At 53.2% G+C, this 27,249-nt stretch overlaps 2 protein-coding genes across 6 annotated transcripts; one reads left to right on the top strand and one right to left on the bottom strand.

Moving 5' to 3' along the window:
* The first annotated feature begins 5,285 nt into the window (after positions 1-5,285).
* Positions 5,286-11,604, top strand: ELOF1 (elongation factor 1). Of its 3 annotated transcripts, none has more exons than XM_032169761.2 (4): positions 5,286-5,445; positions 10,275-10,408; positions 10,559-10,629; positions 10,830-11,604. In XM_032169761.2, the coding sequence occupies exons 2-4, from the start codon at positions 10,293-10,295 to the stop codon at positions 10,892-10,894; spliced, it is 252 nt and encodes an 83-aa protein (XP_032025652.1). In that variant the 5' UTR covers positions 5,286-5,445; positions 10,275-10,292; the 3' UTR covers positions 10,895-11,604. The 3 variants fall into 3 exon arrangements, with proteins under 3 accessions (XP_032025652.1, XP_058280828.1, XP_058280829.1); XM_058424845.1 differs by lacking the exon at positions 5,286-5,445 and adding an exon at positions 5,479-5,669; XM_058424846.1 differs by lacking the exon at positions 5,286-5,445 and adding an exon at positions 9,707-10,051.
* Positions 11,605-14,087: 2,483 nt separating this feature from the next.
* CNN1 (calponin 1) lies at positions 14,088-25,826 on the bottom strand. Of its 3 annotated transcripts, none has more exons than XM_032169760.2 (7): positions 25,604-25,826; positions 23,407-23,528; positions 17,689-17,755; positions 17,461-17,598; positions 16,502-16,612; positions 14,942-15,088; positions 14,088-14,861 (listed from the first exon to the last, which is right to left on the bottom strand). In XM_032169760.2, the coding sequence occupies exons 1-7, from the start codon at positions 25,664-25,666 to the stop codon at positions 14,616-14,618; spliced, it is 894 nt and encodes a 297-aa protein (XP_032025651.1). In that variant the 5' UTR covers positions 25,667-25,826; the 3' UTR covers positions 14,088-14,615. The 3 variants fall into 3 exon arrangements, with proteins under 3 accessions (XP_032025651.1, XP_058280826.1, XP_058280827.1); XM_058424843.1 differs by lacking the exon at positions 25,604-25,826 and adding an exon at positions 24,841-25,094; XM_058424844.1 differs by lacking the exon at positions 25,604-25,826 and adding an exon at positions 24,584-24,694.
* Between the last annotated feature and the right edge of the window lie 1,423 nt (positions 25,827-27,249).

The following is a 27,249-nucleotide window of genomic DNA, read 5'->3' as shown; positions in this document are numbered from 1 at the left end:
GCAGGCGGATCACCTGAGGTCGGGAGTTTGAGACCAGCCTAATCAACATGGAGAAACCCCATCTCTACTAAAAATACAAAAATTAGCCAGGCATGGTGGCACATATCTGTAATTCCAGCTACTTGGGAGGCTGAGGCAGAAGAATCACTTGAACCTGGGAGGCAAAGGTTGCAGTGAGCCGAGATCGCACCACTGGACTCCAGCCTGGGCAACAGAGTCAGACTTCTCAAAAAAAAAAAAAAAGTAGTAAATTATAGATGGGTGTGGTGGCTCATACTGGTAATCCCAACACTTTGGGAGGCCAAGGTGGGAGGATTTCTTGGGCCCAGGAGTTCAAGAACAGCCTGGACAACACAGGGAGACCCCATCTCTAAAACAACAAAAAATAAAATTAGCTGGGTGGCATGCACCTGTAGTCCCAGGTACTCAGGAGGCTGATGCGGGAGGTTCGCTTGAGCCCAGGAGTTTGAGGCTGCAATCAGCTATGATTGTGCCACTGTACTCCAGCCTGGGCAGCAGAGTAAGGCCCCATCTCTAAATAAATACATAAATAAATTTAAAAATTATAAATAAATATTATAAATAAAGTTTTAAAAGGGTAGTAAATTATAAAAATGTGACAAGACAAAGGGGTTTGGGCTAGGGAAGTTAATGGTGGAAAAATAACTAGAAAAATAAGAGTTCGTTTAACAAGGTTTGTTTGTAGATTTTTTCCTCAGCTTTGACTCCCTGTCTCCTGGTGATAAGAATTTGACGCTCTAGGGCTGGGTGCGGTGGCTCAGGCCTGTAATCCCAGCACTTTGGGAGGCAGAAGCAGGTGGATCACTTGAGCTCAGGAGTTGGAGACCAGCCTGGGCAACTTAGTGAAACCCTGTGTCTACCAAAAATACAAAAAATTAGCTTGGCATGGTGGTGGATGCCTGTGATCCCAGCTATTTTGGGGACGAGGCGAGAGGATCGCTTAAGACTAGGAAGTGGAGGTTGCAGTGAGGTTGCAGGAAGTGGGTATCACACCACTTCACTCCGGCCTGGGCAACAGGATGAGACCCTGTCTAAAAAGAATTTTACTTTCTTTCTGGGATGGGGAGGGCATCTTCCATATGGGGGTTTATCTCGTTTTCCAGAGAAAAGAGGGAGGTCAGAATGCTTTTCCTGCACCTGCTGTTTTTCAAGTACCCTTAGCTGAAAACAATCCATATGCCAAAGTGGCATATTTTGGAGTGGTGTCATCTGCCACCCTCAAAATGAAAGAGATGGTTCATAACAGCTCTAATAATTGCTCAACACCGCAACAATGCAAAAACAGGTCACTAACAGGTGAAAAGATAAACAAAGTGTGGGACATTCATATAACAGAATACAACTGAATAATAATCATGCCTATAATCCAAGCACTTTGAGAGGCCAAGGCAGGTGGATTGCTTGAGTCCAGGAGTTCGAGACCAGCCTGGGCAACATGGCAAAACCTTGTCTTTACAAAAAACACAAAAATTAACTGGGCGTGGTGGTGCACAGGTGTAATCCCCGCTACTCGGGAAGCTGAGGTGGGAGGATTGCTGGAGCCTGGGAAGTTGAGGCTACAGTGAACCATGATGGTGCCACTGCACTCCAGTCTGGGTGACAGAGTGAGACCCCATCTCAAAAGAAAACAAAAAAGAAACAAACTGCTGACATATCCAACAACAGGAGTGAATTTCTTTTTTTCTTTTTTTTTTTTTTTGAGACAGAGTGGCTCTGTCGCCCAGGCTGGAGTGCAATAGCGCGATCTCGGCTCACTGCAACCTCTGCCTCTTGGTTTCAAGCGTTTCTCCCGCCTTAGCCTCCCAAGTAGCTGGGATTACAGGCACACACCAACACACCCAGCTAATTTTTGTATTTTTAGTAGAAATGGGGTTTCACCATGTTGGCCAGGCTGGTCTTGAACTTCTGACCTCAAGCAATCCACCCGCCTTGGCCTCCCAAAGTGCTGGGAACATGAGTGAGTTTCAAACATCATATGCTGGGGAAAGAAGCCCAACTCAAAAGGCTACACGTTCTATGATTCAGCTTATATGACTTTCTGAAAAAGACAAAGTTATAGGAACCAAAAACAAATCAGGGCCAGGGGCTGGAGTAGGGGACAGAGCACAAAAGGGCAAGATAAAATTTCTTTTTTTTTCTTATTATTTTTTTTAAGACTGAGTCTTGATCTGTCACCCAGGCTGGAGTGCAGTGGCACAATCTTGGCTCACTGCAGCCTCCACCTCCCGGGTTCAAGTGATTCTCCAGCCTCAGCCTCCCGAGCAGGTGGGAATACAGGCATGTACCACTATGTCTGGCTAATTTTTGTATTTGTAGTAGAGACTACAAGGGGTTTCACGGTGTTGCCCAGGCTGGTCTCAAACTCCTGTTCACCTCGGCCTCCCAAAGTGCTGGGATTGCAGGCATGAGCCATCACGCTTGGCTACTGGTAAGGGGAAATTTCTTAGGGTGATGGAAGTAATTGTTTTGAACATGGCCCAAAGTGCTGGGATTACAGGCATGAGCCATCACGCTCGGCTACTGGTAAGAGGAAATTTCTTAGGGTGATGGAAATAATTGTTTTGATTATGGTCATGTTTTAATGATATGCCTGTATGTCAAAACATGCAATTTCGGCCAGGCATGATTTAAATATGAGCAGTTCGTGTTCAGTCAGTTACATCCAACAAAGCTGGGAAGGAGGGAAGTAAGAGAAGGGATGAAAGGAGAGAAAAAGAGAAAACTAATGTGGCAATCATGGACAAAATGAAAGATATATATATCCTGTGACTCAAATGTCTTTTTTTTTTTTTTTTAGATGGAGTTTCGCTCTTGTTGCCCAGGCTGGAGTGCAGTGGCGCGATCTTGGCTCACTGCAACCTCCGCCTCCCGGGTTCAAGTGATTCTCCTGCCTCAGCCTCCTGAGTAGCTGGGACTACAGGTGCCTGCCACCATGCCCAGCTAATTTTTGTATTTTTAGTAGAGACAAGGCTTTACCATGTTGGTCAGGCTAGTCTTGAACTCCTGACCTCAGGTTATCCACCCATCTTGGCCTCCCAAAGTGCTGGGATGGGCCGGGCACAGTGGCTCACGCCTATAATCCCAGCACTTTGGGAGGCCAAGGCAAGCAGATCACGAGGTCAGGAGTTCGGGACCAGCCTGGCCAACATTGTGAAATCCCATCTTTACTAAAAATACAAAAATTAGCTGGGCATGTTGGTGCACGCCTGTAATCCTAGGTACTCAGGAGGCTGAGGCAGGAGAATTGCTTGAATCCGGGAGGCGGAGGTTGCAGTGAGCCGAGATCATGCCACTGCACTCCAGCCTGGGCCACAGAGTGAGACTCCGACTCAAAAAAAAAAAAAAAAAAAAAAAGCAAAACCAAAAAGGTGTGAGCCACCGTGCCAGGCCATCATTTATTGTTTTGTTTTTTATTTGATTTTATTTTTAGAGACAGGATTTCACTATGTTGCCCAGGCTAGCCTCAAACTCCTGGGCTCAAGCAGTCCTCTCACCTCGGCCTCCCAAAGTGCTGGGGTTACTGGGGTGAGACACTGTACTCACAAATGTCATTTTTTGAAAACTATGCTTCACTAAAGATCCAGTGTTAAGGATATTGATTCAGGGACCTTTACTGCATCATCACAGTGGCAAAACTCAGGAAGGTCCAGGAATTGTCCATCAGTAGGATAACGGTTGATTATAATATGGCAGAGTTGCACTATGAATCGTGTAGCTACTAAAAACAAGAGTTAGGTATACGTGTATAGAGGGTTAAGTGGAAATAGCAAGTTGCACGGTAACGGTATAGTATGATTCCATCCTTTGTGTATTCTAGTTTGCGCCAGCACTGAAACAGGGTCTCACAGGAGGGCAGTTCTACTGGTTACACTTGACAGTTACCAGGGTAACACTGCCCCCTAGGGGATATCCTAGAGATCCCTCTACAGACAGCCACTGACTTGACGGTTCTAAGATTTTTCAACTTTATTATGATAGGTTTATCCGGATGTAACCCCATCATAAGTCAAGAAGCATCTGTATTTGAAATACATTTCATTACAAATTATTTTCCTGAACACTCTAATGCAACAGCTCTTATCAAGGTCCCCAGGAACCAGATCCTTGCCAAACTCAACTGTCAATTCTCTTTCCTCATCTTCTTCAACTCAGGGACGCGTGACACAGCTAACCCCTCTCTCTCTCCATCTTGAAAGATCTTTTTCAGGCCGGGTGTGGTGGCTCACGCCTGTAATCCCAACAATTTGAGAGCCCGAGGCGGATGGATCACTTGAGGTCAGGAGTTCGAGACCAGCCTGACCAACATGGTGAAACCCCATCTCTACTAAAAATATAAAAATTAGCCAGGCATGGTGGTGCGCACCTGTAATCACAGCTACTTAAGAGGTTGAGGCAGGAGGATCGCTTGAACCCGGGAGGCCAAGGTTGCAGTGAGCCTATATCACGTCACTGCACTCCAGCCTGGGCGACAGAGCGAGACCCTGTCTCAGAAAAAACCAAAACCAAAAATAAAAACCAATAAAAGTCCTTGGCCGGGCGCGGTGGCTCACGCCTGTAATCCCAGCACTTTGGGAGGCCGAGGCGGGTGGATCACGAGGTCAAGAGTTCAAGACCAGCCTGGCCAACATGGTGGGACCCCCATCTCTACTAAAAAAAAAAAAAAAAAAAAGACTACAAAAATTAGCCGGGGGCGGTGACCGGCGCCTGTAATCCCAGCTACTCGGGAGGCTGAGGTAGGAGAATCACTTGAACCTGGGAGGCGGAGGTTGCAGTGAGCCGAAATCGAGCCACTGCACTCCAGCCTGGGCGACAAAGTGAGACTCCGTCTCAAAAAAATAAAATAAAATAAAATAAAATAAAATAAAAATAAAAAATAAAAATCCTTAACACGGCCCACGAGGCTGCATGGAATCTGGCCCCAGCCTGTCCACTCAACCTCATCTATTACAATCTGGGCACTCAAAATGTAGTCTTCGGATCAGCAGCATGGAAGTCACCTGGGAGCGAGTTAGAACAGCAGCCTCTCAGGCCTCCCTCTTCATCTGCTGGATCAGAACCTGAACTTTTTAGTTTGAGTAGAGCGTCTTCCATGCTTACAAGCTTCCCCTTCACCCTGATTCAGCCATAAGGGTATTTCATATTCCTCACTTGCCGCTCCTGGGAACTGACCAGAAGTACTGGCATTGCGCGCAGCTACAGGCAAATACGCACCGGCTCTTGCGCAGGCGCACTGCGCCCCCGTCGGAGCGCTCCTGTTTTGAGTACGCGTGAGCTCAGAGCAGCGGCGAAGGAGGCAGGGCCTATTTGCTGGGCTGTCCGGGCTGGGGGTGGCCGGGACCTGAAAGGAGGAGAGGGGTTTCCGCTTCCGGCAGGAGTCGGAAGTCACTGTCTCCTGGGTGAACAGAGCTTTCGCAGCTAAAGAAGGTGAGTGCTGGTGCGGCTCGTGCGAGTGGGCGTTGGGGCCGGGCAGGACTGGAAGTTCCTCTACTCTGTGCGTTTACGGGGTCCTGGAGGAGGCTCCTGGGACCTCGAGCTTGGGGGGAAGCAGGTCGGGGAGACTGACTCCCCCCGACCCCATCCTTCCAAGCGCGACTACCAGGACGCCTGGCTCCTCCCGGCGGCTGTCGGGAGGCGATGCCGAAGCTTTAGTGAGTCTGGAGGAACAGCCAACCCCCCACCTCTTGGGTCCCAGCAGATTCGGGGGATGACTCCTCTGCCATCCCCTTTTGGCGCGCTTGGACTTAACGTTGTCACCGGACAGGCTGAGGCCTCTGCATTCCTTGTGCAAGCCAGACCCCATTCATGGGATGGGGGGACTGCAGTCCCTGGGCAAAATGAGCTTCTGGGGCTCATCCGTAGATTTTGTTTGGACTTTTTTTTTTTTTTTTTTTTGAGACTGAGTCTTGTGTGTTGCCGAGGCTGGAGTGCAGTGGCGCGATCATAGCTCATTGCAGCCTCGACCTCCTGAGCGCAAGCTTCCCACTTCAGCTTCCTGAGTAGCTGGGACTACAGACTCGCGGCTAACTTTTGTAATTTTGTAGAGATGAGGGGTCTCACTCTGTTGCCCAGGCTGGTCTGGAACTCCTGGCTTCAAGCGATCTTCCCACCGGGGCCTCCCAAAGTGATGCGATTACAGGCGTGACCTCCCAAAGTGATAGAGTTACAAGCAAACTGATTGATTGATTCAATAATGGTTATTGCTGGGCATGGTGGCTCATGCTTGTAATGCCAGCACTTTGGGAGGCCGAGGCGGAAGTATCGCTTGAGCCCAGGAGTTCCAGACCAGCGTGGGCAACATGGTGGGTCCCCGTCTCTACAAAAAATACAAAAATTAGCTGGGCGTGGTGCCGCGGCTAATTTATATTTCTGAGGTAGAGGGGCAGGGGGAGGATCGCATAAGGGATGTGTGAGGGAAAAAGACATTGAGGATGAATCCAAGGTTTTTGGTTTGATTATCTGGAAAGATGGAATTGCTGTTAGCTGAGATGAGGAAGACTGTGGAAGAGCAGGTTGCGATGTCAGGGGCTTGGTTTTAGACATGCTATGTTTAATCTTAGGTGGAAGTTAGACATCAGGTGGAGGTGTGGCTGAGGCAGATAGATCAGAGTCTGCAATTCAGACTTAAGGCTAGAGAAGCAGGTGTCCTCAGTGTAGAGTAGGCATGAAGCCCTAAGACTGGGTGAAATCTTCATGTAGGTGAGTATAGCCAGAAAGGAGAGGATCCAGCAATTAAACTTATGGGCTCTTTGCTCTATTGCCCAGTCTGGAGTGCCTCGGCTCACTGCAACCTCCGCCTCCCAGGTTCAAGTGATTCTCCTGCCTCAGCCTTCCAAGTAGCGGGGATTACAGGCGCGCACCACCACGCCTGGCTAATTTTTGTATTTTTAGTAGAGATGGGGTTTCACCATGTTGGTCAGGCTGGTCTCGAACTCCTGACCTCGTGATCTGCCCACCTTGGCCTCCCAAAGTGCTGGGATTACAGGCGTAAGCCACTGCACCCAGCCTTTTTTTTTTTTAAATGGAGTCTTGCCCTGTTGCCTAGGCTGGAGTGCAGTGGCACGATCTCAGCTCACTGCTGAAACCTCCACCTCCCAGATTCAAGCGATTCTCCTGCCTCAGCCTCTCTAGTAGCTGGGATTACAGGCGTGTGCCACCACACCCAGCTAATTTTTGTATTTTTAGTAGAAATGGGGTTTCACTGTGTTGGCCAGGCTGGTCTCCAACTCCTAACCTCAAGTGATCTGCCCACCTCGCCCTCCCAAAGTGCTGGGATTACAGACGTGAGCCACCGCTCCTGGCCCAAACTCATGTGCTCTCTTCATTGGAGCAAGTTGGCAGAGAGGCAGGAGCATAGGAGACTAGCAGGAGCCACCAGTGAGGCAGAGGACAGGGAGCACATGGGGTCCTGAGAGCCACATGTGCTCTCAGGGGAGGAAGGACCTCTGGAATGGGAGGACTGCCATTGGCATTTGCAGTATGGAGCCACCAGTGACCTAAGTTTGGAGGCAAGGGGTGTAGAGAGATGGGTGGGAATGCAGATGGCTGTACACTAAAACAGCCTGCAGAGAAATGGATCATAGCTGGAAGAGGATGAAGAGATATTTTTTCCCCTTTTTAAATGAGGAGAGAGGTAATAAAAAGTGTGTGAGAGTGATCCAGTGGAGCTGGAAAATTTGATGTTGCTCAAAGAAAAGGGGATGGGAGCCAGGGCAGAATGAACAAATTGTTTTTGCAGTAACTTACTTCCATAGTAAAGGAGGCATGCCGAAGCTGGGCGTGGTGGCGCACGCCTGTTGTCCCAGCTACTGGGCAGGCTGAAGCCAGAGGATTGAGGCTTCAGCAAGCTGTGATCATGCCACTGCACTCCAGCCTGGGCAATAGAACGAGACCTCATCTCTTAAATAAATAAAGAGGGTGGGTGAATGGCTGAATGAGTTGGTCCTAGGAGCTGTCTTTGGATTGCTTCTATTTACTCAGTGAACCGGAAGCATCACAGTTAAGAGTTGGGGGTGTTGGCCGGGTGCGGTGGCTGACACCTGTAATCCCAGCACTTTGGGAGGCCGAGACAGGCGGATCATGAGGTCAGGAGATCGAGACCATCCTGGCTAACACGGTGAAACCCCATCTCTACTAAAAATACAAAAAATTAGCTATGCGTGGTAGTGCATGCCTGTAGTCCCAGCTACTCGGGAGGCTGAGGCAGGAGAATCGTTTGAAGCCGGGAGGCGGAGGTTGCAGTGAGTCGAGATCACGCCACTTTACTCCAGCCTAGGCAGCAGAGCAAGACTCCATCTCAAAAAAAAAAAAAAAGAACTGGGGGTGTTACATAGGAAGTGATCAGCAGATAATGAATGAAATTCCACTGTTTATTCCGGAAGACCCTGGCAGGCTGCTGACCTCACCTGTCACAGTGGAACGATGCTAGAACCAGCAGTCTGTGTGTGTGTGTGTGTGTGTGTGTGTGTGTGTTGGAGGAGGCTCCATAGGAGGCTCAGGGATGGCAAACACAGTGCCCTGAGCACCGTGCCTCGCAGGGGAGTTGGGCTCAGTGGTAACTGCTGCTGTTTCCCCACCCACCTGCCTCCTGGACATCTCTTCCTAGATATCCGTCTGCCACCCAACCCCATCATTTTCTCCAAAACCCTGTCCTTCCTATGTGTTAGACATCAGAGAATTATGCCACCTTGTCCCCCTAGCCACTGTGTCCCCGCCACAACCTTGGGAGTCATCCTGGACTCTCCTTCTCGTCACACTCGCTCGCTCCGCCGCCATATCTCCTCTGTCTCTCTCACCCTCTGCCATCTCTACCCCAATAGCCCTGTCCTGGCTGCGCCTTTGTCTTCATCCAGGTTGTGACTCATATCACAGTCCCTCAAAAGCACAGGGTGACTTTGTCCTTTCACTCCTTGTAGTTCCCAGGATCCATCCAAATACCCAGAACCCTCCCACCTGTCCCTCCTCTCTCCCCCACCTGCCAGGGGACAGACAGCTGCCCCGAGCCTTCACACAGTATTCCTCTACTCAGAAGTGCCTGTCCCCACTTCTCTGCCCTGCAGTCTGTCATCTGGATCGAGGCCATCAGATGCCCTGAGTGTCACTCCTCCTGAATGGTATTTACATGTCCCTTGCCAAGAGGAGCAGCCAGAATAAAATCACCAGTTCCTAGGCTCTTAGGCTCCGCCCGGTCCTGAACAGCTGGCTTGTCTTGGAGTCTTTTGTGCCACCCTCCCCAGGAACAGTGGCTTCCTTGTATTGGTGCCAGTGATGATGGGCCAGCTCTGTGCTAAGTACTTAACTTACCATTCCTGGTGTCAGCCCCACAAGTCTCCTCTGAGATAGCAACCTTATTTCAATTTTTTTTTTTTGAGACAGAGTCTCGCTCTGTCGCCCAGGCTGGAGTGCAATGGTGCAATCTCGGCTCACTGCAGTCTCCGCCTCTCAGGTTCAAGTGATTCTCCTGCCTCAGCCTCCTGAGTAGCTGGGGTTACAGGTGCCTGCCACTACGGCCAGCTAATTTTTGTATTTTTAGTAGAGACGAGGTTTCACCATGTTGGTCAGGCTGGTCTCGAATTCCTGACCTCGTGATCCACCCGCCTCAACCTCCCAAAGTGCTGGGATTACAAGTGTGAGCCACCGTGCCCAGCCTTTTTTTTTTCTTTCTTTCTTTCTTTTTTTTTTTTTTTTTGATGCAGGGTTTCATCCTGTTGCCTAGGCTGGAGTACAGTGCCTGGATCACAACTCACTGAAACCTGAAACTCCTGGGCTCAAGTGATCCTCCCATCTCAGCCTCCCAAGTAGCTGGGACTACAGGCCTGCACCACCACGCCTGGCTAATTTTTAATGTTTTTTTAGAGATGAGGCCTCACTATGTTGCCCAGGCTGGTATCCAGCTCCTGGCATCAAGTGATCTCTCACCTTAGCTTCCCAAGCTGGGATTACAAGTGTGAGCCACCATGCCTGGCCTTGTCTCTATTTTATAAACGAGGAAACTGTGGCACAGAGAGCTTAAATAACCTGCCGAGGTCACACAGTAAGTGAGAGAGACGGGGTTAGAGCCTCCTCTCACCCCTTCCATCCAGAGTGGGACAGGAGATTGTCCTCCTGTATCAGGACTGAGGGCCTCGTCCCTCAAGGGCAGAGGCCCCGGGACCATGGTGCAAGTCCCAGACCCTCTTTCCGGCCTGCTTTCTAGAGCATTGAGCTGGGGCGCTGCGTGGTTTCCTCAAACCACTGACATCTGCCACTCCCCACAGGCTCATCCACCTGCAGACATGGGGCGCAGAAAGTCAAAACGAAAGCCACCTCCCAAGAAGAAGATGACAGGCACCCTTGAGACCCAGTTCACCTGCCCCTTCTGCAACCACGAGAAATCTTGTGATGTGAAAATGTGAGTGGGGAACAGGGCAAGGGATCCAGCCTCCCCACTGCCTCCTCCCCGCTGTTCTCCATCCTGCCCCTTGCCTCCTTTGGTGAAGGCGTCATCACCCACAGGCCCAGGACGCATTGCTCACCAGTCCCTTCTCTTGGTCTGTTTCAGGGACCGTGCTCGCAACACCGGAGTCATCTCTTGTACCGTGTGCCTAGAGGAATTCCAGACGCCCATAACGTGTATCCTTGGAAACATGGGCTTTTTCCAGAGGGTGGAGAGGGGGCTGGAGTCCAGACCCTGCTCATCTGGCCCACTGTGTGCCCTGGTGCAGGGCCAAGGCCGTCCAGAGGAACAGGTGCCAACTAGTGATTTCTGCGGGGTGAGAAGATGCAGGGCAGGGTTCCAATGCCAACGATCACCCTTGACCTAAGTGGCTCAGATCTGTCAGAACCCGTGGATGTGTACAGTGATTGGATAGACGCCTGCGAGGCGGCCAATCAGTAGCGACACAGAGGACCCGCCCCCTGAGCAGCCCCGCCTACTGTGGACCCAGCTGTTCAGTTCTGGTCCAGAGACATTCCAGGGGTGCAGGGTGTGGGTCCTGGGCTGTCACAGCCCTTTGTGTGTGTGTGTGTGTGTGTGTGTGTGTGTGTGTGTGTGTGTAGTGGGTGTGGGTGTGAGTGGGTGTGTGTGCAGGTGTGGAGTGGGTGTGGGTGTGTGTGGCTGCACGTGTCACTGGGGTGGCCGTGTGTGCTCACAGGTACACAGTGGTGTCGGGTTCCTGGGCCTGAGGGGCCTGAACTGACCTCACTTGGCTCCGAAATCCTTTGCTGTGTTCCCTTCTTCAGCCCCTGGCCCCCCAGCTTTGGGGCTCTGGCTCCCCCCGGCGGAATTGGGGGACTGTTTCCTGATATCCTGGACAAGGGAAGCCTGGTAGAGGCTGAAACGGGACCTGTCCAGCCTCCTCACCAGCACCGTGCCCATCTCAACTGGACTTCCCGCCCTCCTTCTCCACCTTCTAGTGCCCGTGGCCTGGGATTCAAAGCCACCGTTCCCTAGGTCCCTGGGCTGGGCGCTGACAGGGAGCCGCCCCCCTCCCCATGGTAACCAGGAAGCCCGGTTTCATGTTCAGTTGCTTTTGTAGAGGAAGCAAGGGCTGGGGTGGGGACAGCTGTCAATCACAAGCCCTTAAATAAAGCAGCCAGTGCACATCCCTTGCTGTCTGTGATGTCTTGGGGTCTGCGTCTGCCTGGTCACCAGAAGAAGGATAGGGGACCTGAGGCTCCAGCATTCGGGAGATGGCCTGGTGGCCCATGTGACCAGCCCTTCAAACCACCCAGTGTTTTATTCAGTCAGTAAGCATTCAGGGTGGTGGAGCAGGCAGACATCTGGCCAGGTGTTTACAGCAGTCACAATAGGAAATGGGGGAGGTGAGACAGAACAGGTGGTCAGAGGAGGCTTCTGGGAGGGGCAGGCTGAGGCAGTGACACCGTAGGGCCACCTCTAGCCAGACGACCTCTGGCCTTGCCTGCGTCACCCCAGTGTCCTGACAGCCACTCTGTGGGGCAGGTACCAAGCTAACCCCAAGTTCAAAGATGAGGAAACTGAGGCTAGAGGTGAAGGAGGTCACTGGCCCAAGACCCTACAGCCAGAAAGTGGCACAAGGGGGATTTCAACCCAGGAAACCAGGCTCCACAGCTTACAGTCTGACTTCCTGTGAGCCCAGAGTCCAGGCTGAGGGAACAGCTTATAGGCCGTCCTGGAGGTAGTGAGTGGAAGAGGGACACTGGGGAGGGAAATGTGAAAGGGACCTTTATTCAAGGGTGGTGAGGACTCTCAGAAGGCTGGTGTGGGGGCAGGATGTGTGTGGCTGATGGGGAGCACCTGAGGGCTGATGTCCCCTCAGCTGGTCACACGGGTGACAAGGACCACAACACCCAGCAACCTGGGGCAGTGCCAGACCCTCCACCTGGCCTCATGAGCCCGGGTGGCAGGTGACCTGTGCTTCAGAGTCCTCATGGCTACAGTGCAGGGGATGAGAGCACCTTCTTCCTGGAGCCATGCTGAGGATGGAAGTGCCAGACGTGGTTTGAGCGGCTCTGGGGCCCTCCCAGGGCACTGACGAATGTGAACAGCCGGGGGAGACATTGAGCTGGCCCGGAAGCCCTGGCTGCCAGACTGGGCTGCTGGGTCTGGCCTGTGCACACCGCCAGGCCCACTCTGCCATGACATGTTTTCCCTGGTGATCCCGCCACCTCCAAGATCCCAGATAAGGTCTGCTAGCCCTGGCAGGAGCCAGCAGACATGGGCAGAGTGGTGGACAGGAACCTAGGTTTAGGGTGGTGGCCCTCTGGGATCCAGCAGAAAGGGGGCTCGTTCCTCTGGCACCCGAGGCCCTTCCTGCCGCCCGCCCACCCCAGCCTCACAGGCTAAGTGCTAATATGGTGCTGTTTTCCCGAGGAGGCAGGGCCCTGGGCCAGGCCCGGATCCTCCTCAGCATAGCTTCCCCGCGTCGGCCCTGGGGGAGCAGGACTTGCGGTAGCCAGGCCAAGAGCGCCTGGAATCTGGTTTACGAGGCCCCAGGGGCTGCGTGCGGCTGTGCGCGGGTCTTCTGGTGTCTGCCTCCGCAGGTCTCCACGTTCTAGCCTCAACCCCTGCCCTCCCTGGGGAGAAGACAGCTCTGTGCCCTGCTCCTTGCTTCTCTGCCTCCTCTCCTCCTCGGAATCCTGATGGCTGGGGACCTCTCTCTCCTCCCGGGGATAACGGTCCCCTCTGAAATGTGAGGAGGTTGAGGCCCTGGACACAGCCTTTTAGGGTCCCGGGTTGGCAGGCTCAGCCTTAAGAGGGCTGAGAGCGGGCGGGGCGCACAGAATTAACCGTGCCCTATGGTGCCTTGTGCCAGTCAGTAAAGGGCCATTGCCCTGGCTCAGAAGTGCCCCTCTCCCTGTCCCCTTTCCCCTCCCCACAGTCTGGGGCTAAAGGGTTCACCCTGCCCACAGGGCCCACCAGGACCCCTACCTGTCATCCTTTCTCTATTGATGCCTGGTCTTTACCAGTGATTAAACATGTAGAATATCACCCCATCTGGGGGTAGCATTTCATGACTACACGAGGCTTACTGTCCCCATTATTTTGATGGGAAAACAGGTCTAGGGAGGGGAAGTGATTGCCCGAGGTCACCCAGGCAGCTGCTCTGTGATTCACATGCCATCTAGCTTGTCCCAGTACTCAGGCTTTTTGTCACCACCATCCATAAGCCTCTGGGAGAGCAGTGTGGGGTGTGTGTGTGTGTGTGTATTTTTGTATTTTTAGTAGAAACAAGGTGTTACCATGTTGGCCAGTCTGGTCTTGAACTCTTGACCTCAAGTGATCCTCCCACCTCAGCCTCCCAAAGTGCTGGGATTACTGGCGTGAGCCACTGTGCCTGGCTGGCTATGCCTTTTTTACATGTCGTAGGGAGTGTGTACTGCATGTGTGTACGTATCTGTGTGTGAAAGGGAGGAGTGTGTGTGTGTGGACTTTGCATGTGAGTGTGATGGGGTGCCTGTCCTGTCTAGCTGAGTGGCTACAGTGAGGTGTGTGTCTTAGGGTGCATGTGTGTATGTGCATCTTAGGGTGGGTGTGGGCATGTGTGTCCGTGCAGATGTGTGTGCGGGATATGGAGCATATTCAAAACAGAGCAGCTCTGAGGCCTCAGGAGATTTTACAGCCATTTATTGTGCTCCAGTGAAATAGAAAAAAAAGAAAGTGCTCGCGTTACAAACGCCGCTGTCACATCCACATAGTACGCCAGTCGCTGCAAACCAAACCGCGTGTGTCCGCTGGGTCTCTGGGCATGCAGTTTGCTCCCACTGCGGGAATGGGGTGGGGGCAGGCCGAGCCTGGGCTCTGGGGGCTTTGCTGGGGGAGCTTCTGGTCCTGGGGTTACCCACTTGTGAGGGAGTGGGGGGACAGCTGGAATAGCTTTGCTCAGTGCGTCCTTTGGGCGCTGTTGGGGACACCCGGCTCTATGTTGGACCCTGTAGCACTACAGAGCGGAGGGTCCCCTTCCCCCCAATGGGCCCCCCCAAGTCTGCTCTCTCCAAACTCTAACCCTGTAGAGGTTGAGTTCTACAGGGGCTGGAGGATGCCATGCAGGGGAGAGGGGGTCGGCTGGGCCTGGCTGGGTCTAGCCAAGAGCAGCAGCAGCCTCCCTTGGGGGGAAAACAGGGAAGGCCTTGTGGCCCTAGGCGGAATTGTAGTAGTTGTGTGTGTGGTGGTTGTGGGCGGGCTCACCCAGCTCTGGGTACTCGGGAGTCAGACAGTACTTGGGGTCGTAGACCTGGCGTGGCAGCCCATACACCGTCATGCCCCGCTGCGAGGCACCCTTGTTGCTGCCCATCTGCAGGCTGACATTGAGCGTGTCGCAGTGCTCCATGCCCAGCCCTGGCTCAAAGATCTGCCGCTTGGTCCCTGGCGCAGTCATGCCAGCCTGTGAAGGGTGCTGTGGTCAGGCCGTGGGGTGGCCAGGGTCCCGGGCCTTGACGGCGTGTCCCGGGGGCCCCCACTCACCTGGCTGGCTCCTTTGTTGGTGCCCATCTGCAGGCTGATGGTCGCCTGGTCCAGAGGCTGGTCTGTGCCCAGCTTGGGGTCGTAGAGGTGGCGCCTGGTGCCGTAGGCCGTCATGCCCTGCTGGCTGGCAAACTTGTTGGTGCCCATCTAGGAAGCCAGAAGGAGAATCACACCAATAATTACAGACCTCATCATGGGCCATGAGGCATAGCTGATGGGAGAAGATGAGGCACCGCTTTATCATTTATTTTTATTTTTATTTTATTTATTTATTTTTGAGATGGAGTCTTGCTCTGTTGCCCAGGCTGGAGTGCAGTGGCACAATCTCAGCTCACTGAAATCTCCACCTCGCACGTTCAAGCAATTCTCCTGCCTCAGCCTCTGGAGTAGCTGGGATCACAGGTGGGCATCACCACGCCTGGATAATTTTTTGTATTTTTAGTAGAAATGGGGTTTCACCATGTTGGCCACGCTGGTCTCGAACCCCTGACCTCAGGTGATCCACCCATCTCACCCTCCCAAAGTGCTGGGATTACAGGGGTGAGCCACTGTGCCTGGCCCATTTTTTATTTTATTTTTATATTGTATTTTGTTCTATTCTATTTTTTTGTTTTATTTTATTTTATTTGAGACAGCATCTCACTCTGTCACCCAGGTTGGAGTGCAGTGGCACAATCTCGGCCCACTGCAACCTCTGCCTCCCGAGTTCAAGCAATTCTCCTGCCTCAGCCTCCTGAGTAGCTGGGACTACAGGCGTGCCCCACCACACCGGCTAGTTTTTGTATTTTTCGTAGTGACAGGGTTTCACCACGTTGGCCAGGCTGGCCGTGAACTCTTGACTTCAAGTGATGCACCCACCTCGGCCTCCCAAAGTGCTAGGATTACAGGCATGAGCCACCACACCCAACCCATTTTCATTTTTTTTGAGACAGGGTCTCACTCTGTCGCCCAGGCTGGAGTCCAATGATGCAATCGTTGTAACCTTGAACTCCTGGGCTCAAGTGATTCTCCCACTTCAGCCTCCCAAGTAGCTGGGACCACAGGCAGACACCACTGCATTTGGCTAAACTCTTAAATTTGTTGTAGAGATGGCGGTGGAGGGGGGCTCTATTTTGCCCAGGCTGGTCTGAAACACCTGACCTCAAGCAATCCTCCTGCCTCAGCCTCCCGAAGTGCTGGAATTACAGGTGTGAGCCACTGCACCCTGCCTGAGGCACCATTTCGAGACTGGAAACTGAGGCCCAGAGTGGGCCTATCACATGACTGACTTCTAGCATTCAAGTCCCAGTCTGCCATGCATCAGCTGGAAGATCTGTGCAAAAGCAAGCCAGCTTCTCCAGGCCTCAGTTTTCTCATCTGTGGAAAGGGTATGGTGATAACAAGCACCTCTCTGCTAGGGGTGTTGGCAGAGTGAGTGAGTTTGTGAATGGAAGATGTGGATAAGCACAGTACCCGGCCTATAGTATAGTTAATGCCAAATATCCTGTCCCGAAAAGCCTTCAGACACCAGGGTGCCCTCCTGGCCTCTATGACCTCTACACGGTGAGGACAGGGCGGTACCTGCAGCCCAATGATGTTCCGCCCTTCTCTTAGCTTCCCCGGCTCGAATTTCCGCTCCTGCTTCTCTGCATACTTCACTCCCACGTTCACCTTGTTTCCTTTCGTCTTCGCCTAGGTGGGACAGGGAAAGCAGGGACTGATGAGGGGCCTCCAGGCTGCACAGTCCCCTTGGACACTGTTTTGTTGTTGTTGTTGTTGAGACGGAGTCTCGCTCTGTTGCCCAGGCTGGAGTGCAGTGGCGCGATCTCAGCTCACTGCAAGCTCCGCCTCCCAGCTTCACGCCATTCTCCTGCCTCAGTTTCCCTAGTAGCTGGGACTACAGGTGCCTGCCACCATGCCCGGCTAATTTTGTTTTCTATTTTTAGTAGAGACAGGGTTTCATCATGTTAGCCAGAACGGTCTCAGTCTCCTGACCTCGTGATCCGCCCGCCTCGGCCTCCCAAAGTGCTGGGATTACAGGCGTGAGCCACCATGCCCGGCCAACACTGTTTGTTTGTTTGTTTGTTTGTTTGTTTGTTTGTTTGTTTGTTTTGAGATGGAGTCTTGCTCTGTCACCCAGGCTGGGCAGTGGCGGGATCTCGGCTCACTGCAGACTCCGCCTCCCGGGTTCAAGCGATTCTCCTGCTTCAGCCTCCTGAGTAACTGGGATTACAGGCATGCGCCACCACGCCCAGCTAATTTTTGTATTTTTAGTAGAGACGGGATTTCACCATGTTGGCCAGGCTGGTCTCAAACTCCTGGCCTCAAGCAATCCGCTCACCTTGGCCACCCAAAGTGCTGGGATTACAGGTGTGAGCGACCGCGCCCGGCCCCCTTGGAGGCTGTTGACAGCACCTGCTCCCCCATCCCTGCCCCCCCCTCCCCAGCCACCTTCACTGGGCTCAGGGGCATAAGCGGCCACACCTGCATCCCAGCCCAGGCTGCCCACCGCCCCCTGCCCAGCCCGCAACCACACTCACCATGCTGGCCAAAGCCAGGAGGGTGGACTGCACCTGTGTATGGTTGGTGTTCTCAAACAGGTCGTTGGCCTCAAAGATGTCATGGGGCTTCACCCCATACTTGGTGATGGCCTTGATGAAGTTGCCGATGTTCTCCAGCTAGAGGGGGGCAGGCAGTGGTCACTGGGGGGAGAGTGGAGGTCTGAGGGGCTTGCAGGCAAGGATGGAAGAGATTGGGTCTGGGCTCACCTGGTGCCAATTTTGGGTTGACTCATTGATCTTCTTCACGGAGCCTGGCTGCAGCTTATTGATGAATCTGAGAAGAGTGGGGAGGGGGTAAGAAAGGTGTCCCCCCAGGATTCGGCGCAGTGGCTCACGCCTGTAATCCCAGCACTTTGGGAGGCCAAGGCGGGTGGATCACGAGGTCAGGAGAGCGAGACTATCCTGGCCAACATGGTGAAACCCCATCTCTACTAAAAATACAAAAATTAGCCAGGCGTGGTGGTGCATGCCTGTAATCCCAGCTACTTAGGAGGCTGAGGCAATCACTTGAACCTGGGAGGCAGAGGTTGCAGTGAGCTGAGATTGCAACACTGCATTCCAGTCTGGGGACAGAGTGAGACTCCGTCTCAAAAAAAAAAAAAGAAAGAAAGGTGTCCCTCACTCCCCCTCTCCAGCCCAGCCCAGCAGGAGGAGGGTGACAGGATGACCACAAGGGGCCATGCCATACCCTAGCGTCACTTCTCCCTGCAGTCAGCTCTCAGCTGCAGCCCCTCCGAACCACCCAAGCACACACACAAATGGGACGCTGATGCCAAGGAGCTAGACTCAGGTCCCAGTCAGAAAGCCTGCTTATCCAAGCTATGTCCAAGTCTCCAGGATCTCCCAAGCCTCGCTGGCAGGCGTGTCTCAGCGTCCTTTTCTCTTGTAGACAGCAGGAAGCCCACAGGGGCCTCTTCTCTGACTCACTCCTTTAATAATCTCGTCTTTTTTTTTCTTTTTCTTTTTTTTTTTTTTTTTAATGTAGGGTCTGGCTCTGTCACCCAAGTTGGAGTGCAATGGTGCAATCACAGCTCACTGCAGCCTCAACTTCCCAGGCTCCAGCGATCCTCCCACCTCAGCCTTCTGAGTAGCTGGGATCACAGGTGCGTACCACCAAGCCTGGGTATCTTTTCTTTTTTTTTTTTTTTTTTTTTTTTGGTAGAGATGGGATTTCACTGTATTGCCCAAGCTGGTCTTGAACTCCTGGGCACAAGCGATCCTCCTGCCTCGGCCTCCCAAAGTACTGGGATTACAGGCATGAGCGACAGCACCTGGCCTCATTCAGTCTCTTGACTTTAAGTGCCTCCATATGCCAGCAACTCCCTCATTTCCCTGCAGCCTGGGTTTCTCACCATCTCATCCAGCTCTCTCCATGGGTGTCTGGGTGTCTCAAATCAAACTCATCCTGCTCCAGACTCCTGACATGCAGCTTCCCCCTCCAGATTCCCCCCTCCCTCCACCTTCCCTGCCTAGCAGTGCCCGCTTCTAGGTGCTCAGCCAGAGCCCTTGGACTTGGCCCCAACTCCCACTTTCTCCTTCTCTCAGCCTCATATCCAGTCCCTCCAGAGTTCTTTGGCTCTGCCTTTTAATGAGTCCAGAAGCCCACCCACTGTTCCCCGCCACCTCCACCTGGGTCTCAGCCACCAGAGTCTGTTTCCTGGCCTCTTGTAACGGGCTCCCAACTTCCACTTCATCCCCTACAGACCCACCCGTCTTCATCCAGCAGCCAGAATTTTTTTTTTTTTCCAAGATGGAGTCTTGCTCTGTCACTCAGGCTGGAATACAGTGGCACAATCTCGGCTCACTGCAACCTCTGTCTCCTGGGTTCAAGCAATTATCCTGCCTCAGCCTCCCAAGTAGTTGGGATTACAGGTGCCTGCTACCACGCCCGGCTAAATTTTTTGTATTTTCAGTAGAGACCGGTTTCACCATGTTGGTCAGGTTGGTTTCGAACTCCTGACCTAAAGTGATACGCCCACCTGAGCCTCCCAAAGTGCTGGGATTACAGGCGTGAGCCACTGCACCTGGCCCAGAATGGCCTTTTTTAAACAGTTCAAGTTACCGTCCAGTTCCAAATCCTCCAGGAGCCTCCCATTGCCTTCAGAATGAAATCCTAAGTCCTCTGCACGATGAAAATGCCCTCTGTAGAACTGGGCACAGTGGCTCACACCTGTAATCCCAGTGCTTTGGGAGGCCGAGACAGGAGGATGGCTTGAGCCTAGGAGTTTGAGATCAGCCTGGGCAATGTGGTGAGACCCATGTCTCTACAAAAAAAAACCCCGAAAACTTCACCTGGTGTGGTGATGTGTGCCTGTAGTTCCAGCTACTGAGGAGGCTGGGGCTGAAGAGGCTGGGGTAGGAGGATCAATTGAGCCTAGGAAGTCGCGGCTGTAGTGAGCTATGATTGCACCGCTGTACTCCAGCCCAGGCACCAGAGCAAGACTGTCTCTAAATAAATAAATGAAATAAAAGGCCCTCCACCATCTGACTCCCACTTCACTCTGCGACTTCATCTCCACTTCTGCTCAATCATTTGGTGCTCGTCACGCCAGCCTCCTTCTTGTTTCTTGAACACGCCAAGCACGATCCTACCTCAGGCCTTTGCACTGGTGGCCCCCTCTGCTTTGCTCACTCTTCTCTCAGGTCCCCTGATCCCTCCCCTCACTTCATCTAAGGTTCTGTTCAAATGTCACCTCTTCAGAGAGGCCTCCCAGACCACTCTCTAGGAAACTGCAGACTCTCCACCCGCAGACATATTCCTGACCCTCCCATCTTCCCTTCCGCTTAAGTTTTCCCCAGGACACTTACGACCACAAACAAATCTGTGATTATTTGATCAATTATCTGACTGATCTCAACTAGGACTAAAAGTCCTTGAAATCTGAGTTGCGTCTGTTCTATTCACTGTTCCTAGTGCCTAGGCCAGGGCCTGGCACACAGCAGGAACTCATAAATGCTTCTTGTGTGAATGAATGAGTGAATGACCGAGTGCATGGGTGACTGCACTACACTCTTTTTTTTTTTATACTTTAAGTTGTAGGGTACATGTGCACAATGTGCAGGTTTGATACATAGGTATACATGTGCCATGTTGGTTTGCTGCACCCATCAACTCGTCATTTACATTAGGTCTTTTTTTTTTTTTTTTTTGAGACGGAGTCTCGCTCTGTCACCCAGGCTGGAGTGCAGTAGTGCGATCTCGGCTCACTGCAAGCTCCGCCTCCCGGGTTCACGCCATTCTCCTGCCTCAGCCTCCCGAGTAGCTGGGACTACAAGCGCCTGCCACCATGCCTGGCTAATTTTTTGTATTTTTTTTAGTAGAGATGGGGTTTCACCGTGTTAGCCAGGATGGTCTCGATCTCCTGACCTCGTGATCTGCCCACCTCGGCCTCCCAAAGTGCTGGGATTACAAGTGTGAGCCACCGTGACCGGCCCACTCTTTATTATTATTATTATTATTATTATACTTTAAGTTCTAGGGTACATGTGCACAACGTGCAGGTTTGATACATAGGTATACATGTGCCATGTTGGTTTGCTGCACCCATCAACTTGTCATTTACATTAGTTTTTTTTGTTTTGTTTTGTTTTTGAGACAGGGTTTCACTGTCGCCCAGGCTGGAGTGCAGTGGCGTGATCATAGCTCACTGCAGCCTTGACCTCCAGGGCTCAAGCGATCCTCCCACCTCAGCCTCCCGAGTAGCTGGGACCACAGGCGCATGCCACCATGCCCAGCTAATTAAAACAAAAATTTTTTGTAGAGATGGGATCTCACTATGTTGCCCAGGCTGGGACTGCACTATTTGATGTCTGAGCAGACCTCTGCCTGAGCTGGGACACCAGCATGCCTACCTCCCCACCCACCAATTCCTTGTTCCTGGTGGATGGGAATGGAACAAGGTAAACACCCCCACACCCCTTCTTCTCAGCATCTAGAACTTGATGAGCTGCACCTTCAAAGTCTTCCTGAGGGCACTCACAGTCACTCTGCCCTGGGTCAGACTCAAATGCAGATCAGGCCCAGGCTGGGTTTAGGGCCCTGCTATGCATTAAGATTGCAGTGGAGCAGGTCGCGGTGCCTCACACCTATAATCTCAGCACTTTGGAAGGCCGAGGTGGGTGGATCACGAGGTCAGGGGTTCGAGACCAGCCTGACCAACATGGTGAAACCCCGTCTCTACTAAAAATACAAAAATTAGCTGGGCGTGGTGGTGAGCGCCTGTAATCCCAGCTACTCAGGAGGCTGAGGCAGGAGAATTGCTTGAACCTGGGAGGCAGAGCTTGCAGTGAGCCGAGATCACGCCACTGCACTCCAGCCTGGGCGACAGAGCAAGACTCTGTCTCAAAAAAAAAAAAAAGATTGCAGTGGAGGGGGCCAGGCACGGTGGCTCACGCCTGTAATCCCAGCACTTTGGGACGCCAAGGCAGGGGGATCACGAGGTCAGGAGATCGAGACCATCCTGGCTAACAAGGTGAAACTCCGTCTCTACTAAAAAATACAAAAAAATTAGCCGGGTGTGGTGGCAGGTGCCTGTAGTCCCAGCTACTCAGGAGGCTGAGGCAGGAGAATGGCGTGAACCTGGGAGGCAGAGCTTGCAGTGAGCCGAGATCGCGCCACTGGACTCCAGCCTGGGCGACAGAGCAAGATTCCATCTCAAAAAAAAAAAAAAAAAAAAAAAAGATTGCAGTGGAACTGGGGCTTGGGAGCTGTTAGGGTTTTCACCTCCCTCAGCGATGAGGTTTGGAAGCGAGGAGAAAACCAGGGTCGGCAGGGTGCAGTGGTTCATGCCTGTAATCCCAGCACTTTGTGAGACTAAGGCGGGCAGATCACTTGAGGTCAGGAGTTCGAGACCAGCCAGGCCAATATGGCAAAATCCCGTCTCTACTAAAAATACAAAAGTTAGCCGGTCAAGATGGTGGGCGCCTGTAATCCCAGCTGCTCAGGAGGCGGAGGCACTAGAATCACTTGAACCTGGATATCAGAGGTTGCAGTGAGCTGAGATCATGTCACTGCACTCCAGCCTGGGCTATAGAGGAAGACTCAATCTCAAAAAAAAAAAAAAGGAAGAAGAAGAAGAAGGTCGGGTGAGGTGGCTTATGCCTGTAATCCCAGCAATTTGGGAGGCTGAGGCAGGTGGATCACTTGAGGTCAGGAGTTCGAGACCAGCCTGGTCAACATGGTGAAACACCGTCTCTACTAAAAAAAAAAAAAAATATACAAAAATTAGCTGGGCGTGGTGGCGTGTGCCTGTAATCCCAGCACTTTGGGAGGCCGAGGTAGGTGGATCAATTGAGGTCAGGAGTTCGAAACCATCCTGGCCAACATGGTGAAACCCCATCTCTACTTAAAAAAAATACAAAAATTAGCCGGGCATGGTGGTGCGTGCCTGTAATCCCAGCTATTGGGGAGGCTGAGGCAGGAGATTCACTTGAACCCGGGAGGTGGAGGTTGCAGTGAGCCAAGATTGTGCCTCTGCACCGCAGCCTGGGCAACAGAACCAGACTGTATCTCAAAAAAACAAAAAAAAAGAAAACAGAAAGAAAACCAAGGCCTCCTTTAATTATTGCTGCACATCTCTCCTCATGTCACCAAGCCAGCCATGAACAGCTGTTGGCTGCTGCCTTTTAGCTGTGACTGCTCTTTCTGGAGACTCTGGCGGCCATAGATGGGCCTACCCTGTATAGCATGGTGGTTAAGATTCCAGAGTCATTTCCCTTGAAACAGCGTGGGACTTGGTGCAATGAATTTCACCTGAGCCTCAGTTTTCTGTGCCTGTTAAATGGGTGCAATGATTACTGGCCACCCCAAAGGTATCCGATAGAAAGTGTTCAACTCAGTTCCAGGATCATGGTTGTTTTGGGGGCTGAGGGGCTGCATGGAGTTGGGGGGTGTTGCAGGGTCTGGGCTTCGAGAGCCTCACTCACTCGCAAAGAATGATGCCATCTTTGAGGCCGTCCATGAAGTTGTTGCCGATGCGACGGCCTGTCACCCCCTCGATCCACTCTCTCAGCTCCTGCTCCCGCTGGTGGTCGTACTTCTGGGCCAGCTGGGGCGAGGGGAGGGCAGGGGGCACAGAGAAAGGGGTGAGGATGCAGTGGGGGCAGCCTGGGCTCCCTGGGTCCTGTCTGAGCCTCCTAGAGCCTGATCTCCCTCGTCCTTCCCAACTAAGGCAATTTTGCCCCAGATCCATAGTTGGGGGGTGGGGGCTGGGGCGGGCTGAGAGCCAGGGCTGAGGTGGCACCTGCCCAGGGGGCCATTCCGGGCATTCTGAGGTTTGGCACCAGGGAATGTAGACGAGGGGTGCGGTGTGGGGAGCTGGATCCTCTGAGCTAGAGGGGTGGCGCCCGGCCCCCTGGTTTTCCGTCCAAGCCAAACTTGGGGCTTCTCTTCCTCTAGCCCTGCCCCCTCTGCGCCCCCTGTTGGAAGAGGGGGCGCCTCAGGAAGGGAAGAAGGAGGTCTAAGGAGGTGCCCCTGGGTGCTGGCTTGCAGAAGAGTGCTGGTCATACATCTCTGTCTCTCCATGTCCCCCAGGTCTTCAGCTCCAGGGCTCTGTCTCTGGTTAGGGGTGGGGGCTTGTCTCTGTCTTAGCCCCCACCCCTTGCACATCTGTATGTCTCTCTCCCTCTTATCCCCCCGACTCCTCTGTCTCTCTCTTCCCCAGCGCTGTCTTTCCTTGGCCCAGTCTTGGGTCCCCATCTCTCAGGGTGGCTAGTCCCTGTCTGGCCAGGGGTAGGGCTCTTGGGTCTTGCATCTCTGCCTCTGTAGGTCTTTCTCTGTCTCCAGGTTTCCTGCCTGGGGTGTGGGGGGGGTGGGGCTCTGTCTCCCCTCTCTGCCCCTCCATCCTTGTTTAGGTCTTATCTCGCTCCTGGGTCGCCCTCCCCGTCTGTTCCCTAGGGTGTCTCAGGCTCCCAGTATCTCTGTCTGCCTCTCCCCCCACCTCCGCGCTTTTCCCTCTCTCCACTGTCCCCCCCTCCCCCACTCCACTCCTATTTCTCCAGAACCCTCCGCCCCACCCCAGCCAGGCTCCCAGCCCCTAGGGGACCGGGCTGCCTCTTCTTCTCCCGGGTGAGTGGGGGGAGGTGGGAGGGGCGGCCCCCTCACCTGGCCCCGGCCCTGCCGCCCCCCACGCCACCAGCCCGGCTTTATAGAGCAAACCGGCCCTTATATAGCGTGGCCTGGGCTCCCCGAGGCCGCCTTATAAGGCGCGGCGGCTCTGCGCGGCTCTGGGGCCGGTGCTCGGGGGAGGAGGGCGGCGCTGGGATCTGTCTCTCGCCCGAGGACCCGCCCCCCACCAGCCCCCTCCTCCAGCCCCGAGGATCCCTCGACCCAGGTTCCAACCCAGTCCCCCACTTCCTTACCGTGGGACCCTGGGAAAAGCCACCCTAAGCCTCAGTATTCCCCTCTGTCAAATGGGGCAGGAACTCCTCCCTCGGCAATACTGTTGGGGCGATTCCAGTGGGCTGGAAACTTCAAGTCCTCCAGCTGGGATAAGCTGAGCCCATCGTGGTGTATGGGGGTGAGTCCAGGGTCCGAGCACTGTACCTGCTTTACCTGGGACCCCAGCTATTTGCCTTGCCTCTCCAAACCTCAGTTTACCCAACCATAGCATGAAGGTGGTGTCCAGGTATCTTCCTAGCTCCACAGTTAGGAGACCCCTGCCGCACTTCTGATGCCCGCTTCCTGCCCTCCACCGTCCCCCTCTGCCTTCAGGATCTCCCACACTTTCCCGGCGTCACTTCCCAGGAACCCCAGCACTCAAGCGCTCCCCAATTTCTTTGTCAGGCTGGGGGATATGGAAAAATAAACAAGTCTTCTCCCTGTGTTGTTCCCCCCAAGAACATGAAGGGTTAACAGAAGACTGATCAGGTAGGTATCTTTGCAATGGACTGACCCCCTCTGTTTATGTGTGGCTGTGTGCCCCCCCATTCCACCCCCAACCATAGCTGGGGGCTCTGGGACGTTCAGGGGGAGACAGGCAGCCCCTATCCCATATCACTCCCTTTTCCCCTCTCAGTTTCCAAGTCACATAGGATAGGCAGGATGGGGTTCAAGGGACCCCAAGCTCAGGGCTCTGGCCTGGCAGGACGTGTGGGCCAGGCCAAGGAGGCCCTCCAGCCCTACCTTGTTCTTAACCTCAGCTGACAGCCCGTAGGCAGGGCCTCGGTTGAAGTGAGCAGAGGACATCCTGGCCGGTGGGCTCTGGCGGGGGCAGTGGCGGCACTGACGCTGAGAACCAAGGCAGCAGCTGAAGTTCCGTCTGCACCCTCTTCCCTCCTCACATGTTTTTGAAGCTCCGGAGGCGGCCCGGGTCTCTTCCAGGGCCGTTCCATTGGCTGTAGGGGCCTGCCAAGGGGCGGGGCACCCCCTCCAACCTCGGCTGCCTTCCCCCCCCTTGTGATGTCAGGCCCTTGGTATTGGGAGCTGATTGTGTCATTGTTTCCACCTAGGGGGGCAGCCTGCGTTATTCTGGGGGGGCTTGGTCAGACAGAGACCAGCCTTCTTCCACCCACCCCTCCCACTGTCCATTGGGCCTCTGGCTGGGTCTGAGTCTCTTTGTCTCTGAGGTCATCTCTCTTTATCTCTCTGGAGTCTTGAGGCAGGACTGACACCCATGGTAGTTTAGTGAGCACCATCCCGGGTTTATCTCCAGATACTAACAGTCTATAGCCTTAGGTAAGCCCCTTCTCCTCTCTGGGCCTCTATGGCCACATCTGTAAAATGGGCTAATGATAGTGCCTGCCTCATGGGAGAGTTGTAAAGATCAGAAGAATATGCCTGTTACATGCCCAGTACAGTGCCCGGCACAGCAGAGGGACTCGGGCCATAGCATTCTTTTTTTTTAAGGCAAGGTTTCACTCTGTCCCCTCGGCTGGAGTGCGTGGCACAATCACAGCTTACTGCAGCCTTGACCTCCCAGGCTCAAGTGATCCTCCCATCTCAGCCCATCCAAGTCGTTAGAATTACAGACTTGTGCCACCAACCTGGCTAATTTTATTTTTTTTAGAGATGGGGGTCTCGCTATGTTGCCCAGGCTGGTCTCAAATTTCTGGGTTCAAGCAATCTGCCTGCCTTGGCCTCCCAAAACGCTGGGATTTACAGGTATGAGTCACCATGCCCAGCCTATAGCATTCTTTATGCTGAGGGTCCAGCACCCCAGTTCTGTCTCCTCCAGCCCCTCATAAGGACCTGGGGGAGCAGAGATCCTGGGTCTCACCCTCCCCATCCGCTTATGTGTCACCTGAACCACAGGGTGACTTTGTTGGCAAGTCCCAGGCCATGAACTGTGTCCCTGTCAAACAGCCCTACCCAGCCAGATCTCACCCCTGGACCACAGGGGTGGATGCTATGCCCACATCATGCCCCACATGGCAAGGCCATGTTTGTGACACTTGGATGACATGTCTGCAACCTGCCACACACTAATGACACGTTAAGGATATGTAGTTTATCAGTCACATGCTAATGGCATGGCTGCAATATGTCAGATGACTACAGCCCTTATGTCAGGCCATGTTCCAACTCTGTACATATATCCATTCAATTCTCATGACACCCTCAGAGATGGACACTGTTATTATTATTATTATTATTTAGAGACAGAGTCTCACTCTATTCCCCAGGCTGGAGTGCAGTGACTCTATCTCGGCTCACTGCAACCTCCACCTCCTAGATTCAAGCGATTCTCCTGCCTCAGCCTCCCAAATAGCTGGGATGACAGGTGTCTGCCACCACGCCTGGCTATTTTTTGTATTTTTAGTAGAGACGGG

Source organism: Hylobates moloch, unplaced genomic scaffold, assembly GCF_009828535.3.
Source record: "Hylobates moloch isolate HMO894 unplaced genomic scaffold, HMol_V3 SCAFFOLD_12, whole genome shotgun sequence".
In the NCBI taxonomy this organism is placed as follows: domain Eukaryota; kingdom Metazoa; phylum Chordata; class Mammalia; order Primates; family Hylobatidae; genus Hylobates; species Hylobates moloch.
This window is presented reverse-complemented; position numbering and strand designations above follow the sequence as displayed.